The sequence below is a fragment of the Sciurus carolinensis genome, chromosome 1 (genome assembly GCF_902686445.1).
Source record: "Sciurus carolinensis chromosome 1, mSciCar1.2, whole genome shotgun sequence".
In the NCBI taxonomy this organism is placed as follows: Eukaryota; Metazoa; Chordata; class Mammalia; order Rodentia; family Sciuridae; genus Sciurus; species Sciurus carolinensis.
Genome location: NC_062213.1, coordinates 178,682,442 through 178,695,649, shown reverse-complemented (window position 1 = coordinate 178,695,649; position 13,208 = coordinate 178,682,442). Strand labels below are relative to the sequence as shown.

Here is a 13,208-nt window from a genome sequence, read left to right as displayed (position 1 = left end):
AAACAGCATGGTACTGGCACCAAAACAGACATGAAGACCAATGAAATAGAAGACACAGAGACAAATCTACACAGACACATCATTTGATATTTGACAAAGATGCCAAAAACATGCACTGGAGAAAAAAACAGCCCTATAAAAAATGGTATTAGGAAAACTGGATATCCACATGCAGAAGAATGAAACTAGATCCCTATCTCTCACCCTGTACAAAAAATCAACTCAAAGTGAATCAAAGACCTAAGAATTAGATCAGAAACTTTGAGCCTGCTAGAAGAAAATATAGGCTCAACACTCCAACATGCTGGCACAGGCACCAACTTCTTTAACAAGACTCCTAAAGTACAATTAATAAAATAAAATAAATCAATAAATGGGATGGTATCAAATTAAAGTTTCTGCAAAACTTGGGATGGAATCACCATTTGACCCAGCTATCCCACTCCTTGGCCTATACCCAAAGGACTTAAAATCAGCATACTACAGAGATACAGCCACATCAATGTTCATTGCTGCTCAATTCACCATAGCCAGATTGTGGAACCAACCTAGATGCCCTTCAGTTGATGAATGGATAAAGAAACTGTGGTGTATATATATACAATGGAATATTACTCAACCATAAAAAAATAATAAAATTATGGCATTTGCAGGCAAATGGATGAAATTGGAGAATATCATGCTAAGTGAGATAAGCCAATCTCAAAAAACCAAAGGACGAATGATCTTGCTGATAAGCGGATGATGACACATAATGGGGGGTGGAAGGGGGCCAAGAATGGAGGAAGGAGGGACTGCATAGAGGGAAAAGAGGGGTGGGAGGAGTGAGGGGAAGGAAAAAAATTAACAGAATGAATCAAAAACTATTACCCTAGGTAAATGTATGATTAAACAAATGGAATGCCTTTACTTCATGTACAGAGAAACAAGATGTATCCCATTTGTTTACAATACAAATAAACTTAAAAAATAATATGAAAAAAAATAAAAAGCTTCTGCAAAGCAAAGGAAACAAATAAGAGCATGATGAGAGGTTCTACAGAATAGGAGATCTTTGCCCCCTGCTCCTTAGACAAGGGATTAATATTCAGAATATATAAAGAACTAAAAAAAATCACACACACACAAATAACAAATCAATAAATGGACAAAAAAACTAAAAAGCACACTTCTCAAAAAGATGAAATACTAATAGCCAAAAATATATGAAAAAATGCTCAATATCCCTAGCAAGCTACAAATCAAAACAACATCAAGATTTCATTTCACTCCAATCGGAATGGCAATTATCATGATTACAAATAAAAAAGGTCAATGAGGATGGTGGGGAAAAAAGAACACTCATACACTGTTGAGTGCAAATCAGTACAATCATGCTGGGAAAGCAGTATGGAGATTCCTCACAAAACTAGGAATGGAACCACCATATGACCCAGGATACCACTTCATGGTATTTATCTAAAAGAACTAAAATCAGCATACTATAGGGATACAGCCACATACATGTTTATAGCAGCACAATTCACAGTAGCCAAGTTATGGAACCAGTCCAGATGCCATCAACAGATGAATGGATTAAGAGAATGTGGTATATATACACAATGGAGTTTAACTCAGTTATAAAGAAGAATGGAATTATGGCATTTGTGGGTAAATGGATGGAACTGGAGAATATAATGCTAAAGGAAATAAGCCAGACTCAGAAAGTCAATGTTTTCTCTCATATGCAGAAACTAGACCACAATAAGGTGGGTGGAAAGGCACATGGAGGGGATTTCCATGAAAACAGAAGAAAGATCAGTGGAGTAGAGGAGGAGGACCAAGAGGGAGGGAAGAGGGGAGGGGAAAAAGGAGGAATGGTAGAATGAAGCTTATCAAATCATCCTATGTACATATTAGGTGAATATATTACAGTGAACTTTACCTTTAATATATACCTACAAAACATTACTTTAAAATATAAATAAATATAAGACCAGTAGAGCAGAGGAAAAGAAATTGGAGGGGAGGAAGGGAAGAAAAGGGAAAGCAAATTATATCCCATGCTTATATGATTATGTCAAAATGAACCCTGATACGTATAACTATAATGCACTAATAAAAAAAAGAGCACATGTCTATTTCAATTATGACTTGCAAAAAATAAGCCAACAAGGAGCTTCTTCCTTTTATAACCAAGTACCCTGGATTAGTTGGAATCTTGGTAGCTGATGCCCATCAGTTTAGGAGCTAAAATGGATACTACTGGCCTAGCAAAGGAGAAAAGGAGAGGCAGTGAACAGCTGGCATGCAGGACTCTCTTCATTAGATGGCGCTAGGTGGTAGGTGAGCCGATTGATCTGAAATCAAGTAGGAGACAGGGGCACAAAAATCATTTGCTACCTATTTTCTGAATCATTAAACAACATGGTATTACAGAAGTAGAAGGTCCTTCAAAGACCAAGTTCAGTCTTTCACGTGTAGAATGACTTGCTCAAAGGTAAAACAAGTGTAATAACTCTGTTGGGACTAGAATCCAGCTCAGTGCTGATATAATACCACACTACCTCTTTTTAATTTCCTATCAGGCTCTGGGACCCAAAATCCAGGATCTCAAATGAAGCTCTGAAGAGAGGCCAGTGGAAAATGGGGAGAGTATGAGGATGATGTGTGAAGGCAATACAGCTCAAAGTGTACTGGCCCTGACAGCTGGCTGCATGAAGAGATCTCCATGGTCTCTCCCTCTAGACTCATGTCAACAGAGCAGTCATTTAATTGTCTGAGCTTCAGTTTTCTCATAAATAAATGTATCTGAAAATAATTATACCTGGTTCAGTGTTACCAGGATGATAAAATGAAACACTCTGTACAAAGAACACTAAATGAACATTGGTGTTTTTTTTCTACTTATGAGCAACAAATATTCTCATCTTACTTTGAATTTTTAAACATTTAAACACTAACGACCAGAAGGCAGAAAGGATGGAGGAGATGGTATGATTAGAAAGAGAACAAGCTTATGTACAGAGAACATCTTGTTTTGTGAAATGAATTGTGTAATCACATTCTTTCCACATTGCATCACTTGCTCCCCAGCCAGGATACTGAGATGGCCGAGCGTCTGCTAGTATGGAAAGCTCCACTGTAGGACCTACTGAGGTATGAGGTCAGGGAGAAAAGGCTTACTGGAGGGAACAATGGAATGATACATGCTGTAATAATGACCAAAGAACCTATCTGGAAATATCATTGGAAGAAGGTCTATCTGCCTTCTGAGCCTGGTCCTTCTGGCCATCTTCCAATAAAAATCTAAGGTCTTCAGAGAGATATAGAAAACTCCTCTGGAAGAATCAACCACATTATGAGTCACTTCTTATCAGCATGAGTGTAGTCAGAAAGGAATGCATGCCCATGGATTCAATTCCTGGACACAAACTTCCAGCTCCGACTCTGCAGAGTCCTCCTAATGTCTCTAGGAGATTTTCCAATAAAATAATTTTCTAGGCAAGAAACTGAGAAAATCGACCTACTTACAGAATGAAGCTTGAAGCGCCAGAGCCTATCCTGTTTTAACCTCAAAGGAACAAAAATGACTGCAATACCAGTTCCAAGGCACCTCTCTCTTGCTGCTTCTCAGAGTTATAACTTTATAAGGCATGAAGAGGTTTGGCAACAAATTTCTCATACTGACTCCTGGGCACATGTTTCTTGCAGTATATAGAGGAGTGGAACTTCCCTGATCAAGAAGTATCTCCCAGCATAAATCAGCAAGATATAACAATCATAAACATCTATGCCCCAAACAGTGGCTCATCCATGTACATCAAACAAATCCTTCTCAATTTTAGAAACCAAATAGACCGTAACACAATAATACTAGGTGATTTTAACACGCCTCTCTCACCACTGGACAGATCTTCCAAACAAAAATTGAACAAAGAAACCACAGATCTCAATAACACAATCAATAATTTAGACTTACCAGACATTTATATCCAACCAAGAGCGAATACACTTTCTTCTCAGCAGCACATGGATCCTTCTCTAAAATAGACCATATATTATGCCACAAAGCTAATGTTAGCAAATACAAGAAGATAGAGACACTACCTTGTATTCTATCAGATCATAATGCATTGAAGTTACAAATTAATGAAAGAGTAAAAAACAGAAACTACTCCAACACCTGGAGATTAAACAATATGCTATTATATGATGAATGGATAACAGAAGATATTAGGAAGGAAATTTAAAAATTCTTAGAGGTAAATGAGAACAAAGAAACATCATATCAAAATCTCTGGGACACTATGAAAGCAGTACTTAGAGGAAAATTTATTTCATGGAGCACATTTAATAAAAGAAGTAAAACTCAAAAAATAAACAACCTAACACTACAGCTCAAAGCCCTAGAAAAAGAAGAACCAACACCAAAAGTAGTAGAAGACAGGAAATAGTTAAACTCAGAGCTGAAATCAACAAAATTGAAACAAAAGAAACAATACAAAAAATTGACAAAATAAATAGTTGGTTCTTCGAAAAAGTAAACAAAATTGATAAACCTTTAGCCATACTAACAAAGAGAAGACGAGAGAAAACCCAAATTACTAAAATTCAGAATGAACAAGGAAATATCACAACAGACACGATTGAAATACAAAACATAATTAGAAGCTATTTTTGAAAATCTATACTCCAACAAAATAGAAAATTTTGAAGACATCAACAGGTTTCTAGAGACATATGAATTGCCTAAACTGAACGAGGAGGACATACACAATTTAAATAGACCAATTTCATGTAATGAAATAGATGAAGTCATCAAAAGCCTACCAACAAAGAAAAGTCCAGGACCAGATGGGTTCTCAGCCAAGTTCTACAAAACCTTTAAAGAAGAGCTCATTCCAATACTTCTCAAAGTATTCCATAAAATAGAAGAGGAGGGAACCCTCCCAAACTCATTCTATGAAGCCAATATCACCCTGATACCTAAACCAGACAGAGACACATCGAGGAAAGAAAATTTCAGACCAATATCCTTAATGAACATCGACGCAAAAATTCTCAACAAAATTTTAGCAAATCGCATAGAAAAACATATTAAAAAGATAGTGCACCATGATCAAGTGGGTTTCATCCCAGGGATGCAAGGTTGGTTCAACATCAGGAAATCAATAAATGTCATTCACCATATCAATAGACTTAAAGTCAAGAATCACATGATTATTTCAATAGATGCAGAAAAAGCATTTGATAAAATACAGCACCCCTTCATGTTCAAAACACTAGGATAGTGGGAACATTCCTTAACATTGTAAAGGCCATCTATGCTAAGCCCATGGCTAATATCATTCTAAATGGTGAAAAACTGAAGGCATTCCTCCTAAAAACTGGAACAAGGCAGGGATGCCCTCTTTCACCACAGCAATTAGACAGTCCAAAGAAATTAAAGGGATACGAATAGGAAAAGAAGAACTCAAACTATCCCTGTTTGCTGATGATATGATTATATACTTAGAGGAACCAGGAAATTCCACCAGAAAACTTTTAGATCTCATAAGTGAATTCAGTAAAGTAGCGGGATATAAGATCAATGCACATAAATCTAAGGCATTTTTATACATAAGTGATGAATCTTCAGAAAGAGAAATTAGGAAAACTACCCCATTCACAATAGCATCGAAAAAAATAAAATACTTGGGAATCAATCTCACAAAAGAGGTGAAAGACCTCTACAGTGAGAACTACAGAACACTAAAGAAAGAAATTAAAGAAAACCTCAGAAGATGGAAAGATCTCCCATGTTCTTGGATAGGAAGAATTAATATTGTCAAAATGGCCATACTACCAAAAGTGCTATACAGATTCAATGCAATTCCAATTAAAATCCCAAAGATGTACCTTACAGAAATAGAGCAAGAAATTATGAAATTCATCTGGAAGAATAAAAAACCCAGAATATCTAAAGCAATCCTCAGTAGAAAGAGTGAAGCAGGGGGTATCGCAATACCAGATCTTCAACTCTACTACAAAGCAATAGTAACAAAAAACGGCATGGTATTGGTACCAAAATAGAAAGGTGGATCAGTGGTACAGAATAGAGGACACGGACACAAACCCAAATAAATACAATTTTCTCATACTAGACAAAGGGGCCAAAAATATGCAATGGAGAAAAGATAGCCTCTTACAAACAAATGGTGCTGGGAGAATTGGAAATCCATATGCAACAGAATGAAACTAAACCCATATCTCTCACCATGCACGAAACTAAACTCAAAATGGATTAAGGACCTCAGAATCAGACCAGAGACAGTGCATCTTATAGAAGAAAAAGTAGGTCCAGAGCTTCAACATGTCGGCTTAGGACCAGACTTCCTCAACAGGACTCCCATAACACAAGAAATAAAAGCAAGAATCAATAACTGGGATAGATTCAAACGAAAAAGCTTTCTCTCAGCAAAGGAAACTATCAGCAATGCAAAGAAAGAGCCTACAGAGTGGGAGAAAATCTTTGCCAATCATACTTCAGATAGAGCACTAATCTCCAGAATCTATAAAGAACTCAAAAACTCTACACCAAGAATGCAAATAATCCAATCGACAAATGGGCTAAGGAAATGAATAGACACTTCACAGAAGAAGATCTACAAGCAATCAACAAACATATGGAAAAATGTTCAACATCTCTAGTAATAAGAGAAATGCAAATCAAAACCACCCTAAGATTCCATCTCACCCCAATTAGAATGGCAATTATCAAGAATACAAGCAACAATAGGTGTTGGCGAGGATGTGGGGAGAAAGGTACACTCATACATTGCTGGTGGGGTTGCAAATTAGTGCAGCCACTCTGGAAAGCAGTGTGGAGACTCCTTAGAAAACTTGGAATGGAACCACCATTTGACCCAGCTATCCCACTCCTTGGCCTATACCCAAAGGACTTAAAATCAGCATATTGCAGAGATACAGCCACATCCATGTCATAGCTGCTCAGTTCACAATAGCCAGATTGTGGAACCAACCTAGATGTCCTTCAATTGATGAATGGATAAAGAAACTGTGGTATATATATACAATGGAATATTACTCAGCCATAAAGAATGATAAAATTATGGCATTTGCAGGCAAATGGATGAAATTGGAGAATATCATGCTAAGTGTGATAAGCCAATCTCAAAAAAACAAAGTACAAATGATATCGCTAATAAGTGGATGATAACACATAATGGAGGGCGGGAGGGGTTAGTGTTAGGGTTAGAGTTAGGGTTAGGGAGGCGGGCACGAATGGAGGAAGGAAGGACTGTATAGAGGGAAAAGAGGGGTGGGAGGGGTGGGGGGGAAGAGAAAAAAATAACTAAATGAATCAAACAGCATTACTCTATGTAAATTTATGATTACACAAATGGTATGCCTTTACGCCATGTACAAACAGAGAAACAACATGTATCCCATTTGTTTACAATAAAATTAAAAAAAAAAAAGAAGTATCTCCCCCTCATCCTGCCTGCACTATCCTAATCCAAGCCATCCTTATCTCTTCCTCATTCACAATGACCCCTGCACAATCCGTTCTCCACAGAGCAGTCTAAGTGATTTTTTAGGTAACAGCTTTATTGACATATAATTTGCATGCCATAAAATTCAGTGTTTATGTATATTCACAGAGTTGTGCAAACATCACCCCAATCTAATTTTAGAACATTTTCATCATCCCAGAATAAAACCCCACACCCATTAGCAGTCACTTCCCATTTCTCCCCTGACCCGCGGCAACCACAAATCCACTTCTGCCTCTATGTATCTGCATGTTCTGGGCATTCCATATAAATACAATCACACAATGCATGTTTTTTCACTTATAATGTCTTCGTGATAAAGCTATGCTGTAACACTATCATTCCTTTTTTCTTACCAAATAGTATTTTATTATACGTCTATACCACATTTTATTTATCCATTCACCAGCTGATGAACATTTGAGTTGTTCCAACTTTGGAGCTATTATGAATAATGCTGTCAAGAACATTCATAATGTGTTTTGTGTGGCCATATGTTTTCTATTTTCTTGAGTATATACCTATGAGTGGAACTTCTGGGTCACGTAATAAGTATGTTCAATATTTTGAGTAACTTCAAAACTGTTTTCAACTGCATTATTTTAGGTTCTCACCACTATTTGAGGTTTCTAATTTCTCCACATCTTCCACAATATTGTAATTGTTCATCTGTTGATTACAGCAATACCCATGGGTGTGAAGTGGTGTCTCACTGATTTTGGTTTATATTTCCCTAATGATTAATGATGCTGAGCAGTTTTGCAAGTGCTTATTAGTCATTTGTATATATTCTATAAAGAAATATCTATCTAAATCCTTTGCCTATTGTTTATTTATTTTTTCTTACTGCTGAGCCATATGTGTTCTTTTATATTCTGGATATGAGCTCAAGTGATTTTCAAAAAGTATATCAGACCTTGTCACTTATTCTCCCTAGCTTAGTACCCTCCAATGGTTCACTAATAAGTATAGAATAAAGTTCAAAATTCTCACTCTGGTTACAAAGCCCGACATCTTCTGACACTGGTTTGCTTCCCCAGCATTAACTTGTACTACCTTCTCACTCAGGCTGTGCATTCTAGTAACTGTTTTCTGCCCTGGAAATAAAGTGAGCTTGTTCACACTCAGGACCACAGCGTTAGCTGTCCCATTTGCATGCTTGGCACTCTTTCCTGGATGGTTCCTTCTTATTATTCAGGTCTCAATTAAAATATTGACTTTTCAGACAAATTTTCCTGAAAAGAAATTCTATCTAAAGAAGTTCCCCGTCTATAAGGAAACTGGGGGATATGTATGTATCACAGTCTATTTTGATTGGGGTAATGATTTCATGGATATATAGTTATTCAAAATTTTTCAAATTGTACACTTTGAATATATGCCACTTATTTTATATCAACTCTACTTCAATAAAACTATTAAACATAGAGCTTCCATTATAACTCACCTTCACTGTCACTATCTTATCAGACTTTGTTTCCTTGAAATTATCTCATTTCCTTCTATAGAAATTATCTACCTAAAGTGACTTCCCTTTTTTGTTGTCTGTTTTTCTCTTTTGGTGCTGGAGATTGAAACCAGGCTCTTGCTTAGGCTAAGCATGAGCTCTATCACTGAGCTATATCCTTAGCACTTGAAATGGTCTTATTTCTTGATCTAAACACTGACTCTCTGTCTTATCCCACTAGAACAAAAGTGTTATGAGGGCAGGATTATTGTTCATCTTTGTCACTGAAGTATCCTCAGATTGTCTTACAATGGTGTGCTCAATAAGTATTTGGCTAATTAAATTAACAAACAGAAGTTTAGAAAAGAGACTCTGAGGCAACATAAAGGGTGACTTTCTCCTCCTTCAGGTTTACCAGTACATTTTAGACTTAAGAGGATGGGATTATTATTATTTTCCTTATTAAAGGTAGCCATTTCAAAATCTATCCTGGATGATCTCTATCATTATGATGGTGAGGATCACTATCATCATCATCAAAAGTATCATTTATGGTTCATTTAGTCTGTAGTACTATTATAATATTTTATATTCTCCCATTATTAGTGGTTAATTTTATAATAGCATAATAATAATGATAGACTATAAAATTATATAGTAATTATAACAAATATAGCATAACTATAAAATTTATTTTAGTCTCTTCTGTTTGCCAGATGTAATCTCATTTATTCCTCACGAAAACTTTATGAAGTAGATATTCTTTTAAAGATGTGAAATCAGAGGTTTAGAGAGGTGAATTAACTGCTCAAAGCCACACAGCTGGTAAGGCAGAGATGGATCTCAAACCTATCACTATCTTACTTCAAAGCTTGTGATTTTCCCATCTTGCTGTAGTGCTTCTGGAATATTTTTAAAACACAGTGTTACCCTAGCTCATTACAAAGTCCCTAAGGCCTGAGAAAGACATTTACCTTGAGAATGTTACCACCCACACTTTGAAATGGGTTAGAGGCAAAAGTAAGATAGATGAGAAGTTAGTTGCCTAAGAATAAATAGGGATATTTACACAGAGGAATTTGCACTTTATCCCAAATTCCATGTCTGGCTTCATTTGATACTTAATTCTTTACTGTTAATGACTATTCTCTGAAGGCCTTGGGAGGTACCTAAGTGGCAGGCCCTCATTCTTCCTCTGCTTATTAGTGACATGTTCTGGTGGCAACAGGCTGTGACAGAGCTAGGTGATCTCCCTCATCATCTGCATCCTGGTTTCAAGGGCCTTTACCTTTGGTGCCAGGTGGCTGCAGGTTGTCTCCAGTCAAAGAACACCAGCCCACAGGAAAGATGTCGCGGGAGTCGAAGCGGCACCAGTAATCAAAGGCCCCTCGCCACCCATCAAAAGTGACAAGCACCTCCGAGCCCCGAACCTCCCCTATAGTGGCTGGGCAAATGAAATGAGGGTTCTTCCTGTCCACAGCTTCTAGCTTCATTCCCATTTTGAAGAAATTGTGAGAAGGCGATGGTGGCTCCTGGATGAGAAACAAAATATACAGACCTAGACACAAAGAGAAGGACTGGGTACATCAACAGACTGTTGTCTCATCTGGATGATTAAAAAAATGACTGTTATGCAAGATTTACAATGGAGATTTAGTTTTTCTCTAAAATGGATTTCAAAGTACACCAAATTATTACTTTATTAATCCAAACTGAAGCTTTGATTTAGTTATTTTTTAATAAAAGGTCAGAGATAAAGCTGAATCTCCCCTTGTTCCCTTCCCTGCCCCATTCTTTCACCTACCACAGAGGTTAACAATTACCCATGCCTGTTTTTATACTTTACTATATGTGTACATATCTATCTGCACATTTTAAAATTTTATACAAATGGTATTGTAGTGATCACATCATTCTACAACTTGCTTTTTTGTTCAACATTTTTTATCAAGTTTATCCATGATAAATTTAGCTCCAGTCATTTTAACTGCTACTAGCATTCTGTCATATGTATGTATCACAGTCTATTCATTCTCTTTAAATAGACATTTACGGTTGTTTCTAATTGCTTACTATTTCAAAAGAGTCTTAATGATCATTATTGCACTGTTCCTTTGTATACATGTGGTAGGGTTTCTTTAGAATATATATCTAGGAGTAGAATTGCTGAGTTATAGGATAGACATATGTATCTTCTGCTTTATTAAATATTGCTAAGTTGTATTCCAAAGTGGTTGAAACATACACACTCAACAGCAGTGTGTAGAATCTTAGATGCTAATTTGTAAAGTAGCTGCATAGGTCAAGTTTCAAAACAACGTGTTGTACACTCTGTTCTTGCCCTTATAGTCTTATTGTCTCATCTTGTACCAACAACATATCCTAGAAAATGAGTATCTGGTAGGAAGTGTCTTCCTACTCTGTGATTCTTCAATAATGTTTTGGTTGCTCTTTCTCCTTCATCTTTCAGTGAATTTTAACAGCTTGTCATGTGCTACAGAAAACTCAATATGGTAAGATTTTGACTGGTGGGCTGGGTGGTAGAGTGTTTGTCTAGCATGTGTGAGGCACTGGTTCGATCCTTAGCACCGCATAAAAAATATACAAATAAAATAAAGGCATTCTGTCCATCTACACCTACAAAAAAAGAATTAAAGAAAAGATTTTGACTGGAACTACAATGAATTTATAGATTAATTTTGGGGAAAAATAACCTTTGTTATGTATGATATTGAGCCTTCTCACCTATGAACTTGACAGTCCTTTCTGTTTAAAACTTCTTCAATAAAGACTTTAAAATTTCCTCTATAAGTGTCTTGTGATTTTTTTTACTAATATCTTTTCTAGGCACAATATGATTCTATTGTTATCATAAATGGTTTTTAAAAATTATTTTTGAGCCATTTGTTGCTGTTAAGTAGGAATAAACTGATTTTTAAAAGCATCAACTGATTTCATACTGTTTGATATATCAATTTTTATCTGCTTAATTTATCCATTATTGAGAGACACGCATTCAGATACTCCTTAGTGGTTGTGGATTTTCCAATTTTGTCAATGTAATTGTCAAATTTTTATATATCTTGATGCTATGTTTTTCAGGAGCATAGATGCTTATAAGTGCTTTAATCTTCACAAACTGTACTTTTTAATGATTAGGTGGTAAATTTTTTAATGCTTTTTAGCATTAAAGTTTCCTTTGATTTTGGTATAGTTTACACCAGTTTTATTTTGAGAAAAGTCTGCCTGGTATGTTGTTTTACTTAACTTTAAAAAAATTTTTTTTTAGTTGTAGATAGACATGATACCTTTATTTTACTTATTTGTTTTTATGTGGTACTGAAGACTGAGCCCAGTTCCTCACATGTGCAAGGCAAGTGCTTTACCACTGAGCTACAACCCGAGCCCTGTGTTCTTTTACTTTTAACATTTTTGTGTCATTATGTTTAAGCAGTATCTATTTTAAATATATGGTAGAGCTTAAAAAGGTTGAATCTCTATGTGATTAAACTGATGTTTAGCCTCATTTCTTATGATAAATGGGATTTTGAAAATTTTAATTTTTTTGGGATAGGGTCTATGTTTCCCAGGCACCAGATCTTGAATTCGTGGGCTCAAGTGGTCCTCCTGTCTCAGTCACCCAAGTAGCTGGGACTACAGGTGTGTGCCACTGTGCCCAGCTAAATTTATTAGTTATTTTATTATCTATGTTTCTACTTAACTTGATTTTTCAAGGTACTTTTACTTCTTTTTCATCAACTAAGTTTTTATCCTTTCCTTCTATCCATTGATTCAGAAGTTTAATTCTATTTATAATCTTTTCATGAATCCCCTTAAGATTTTAACTATATAGTTGAGTAAGAAAGACTAAAACTCATCTTTACTTCTAGTCCCTAACAATACAAGAACTTTCGAATATCTCAACTACTCCTAAGTTATATGGTGTAGATGATTTAGTTCTACATTATTATACTGTTAATTTATTTCTTTAGTTATTATAATTGCTTTACACAGTAACAAGCAAAGCTTCATTAGTTTTATCTATGTTAAACTATATATTTCCTCACCATTATTTCTTCCATCTCATTCTAATTTTATGGTTCAATTGCCTTCTTCTTGAAATAAAATCTTCAGCTGTTCATTCAGTTGTTACATCCACTTGCTTTGGTTTGTTTGATAAATCTTATTTTTACCTTCATTCTGCAACGATAGTATAACTAGAT

General features: G+C 35.8%; 1 protein-coding gene across 25 annotated transcripts in view; it reads right to left on the bottom strand.

Annotated features, from left to right (window-relative positions):
* Scmh1 (Scm polycomb group protein homolog 1) overlaps positions 1-13,208 on the bottom strand; it is a 271,052-nt gene that overhangs the window by 100,889 nt on the left and 156,955 nt on the right. For all 25 annotated transcript variants that reach the window (XR_007108116.1, XR_007108115.1, XR_007108113.1 and 22 more), the window contains one exon: positions 10,274-10,517. Coding sequence is in view for 22 of the 25 variants with exons in the window: in XM_047547881.1 (XP_047403837.1) it covers positions 10,274-10,517 (244 nt within the window). In the remaining 3 variants the exon portion in view is untranslated. The remainder of the gene's footprint in view (positions 1-10,273; positions 10,518-13,208) is intronic.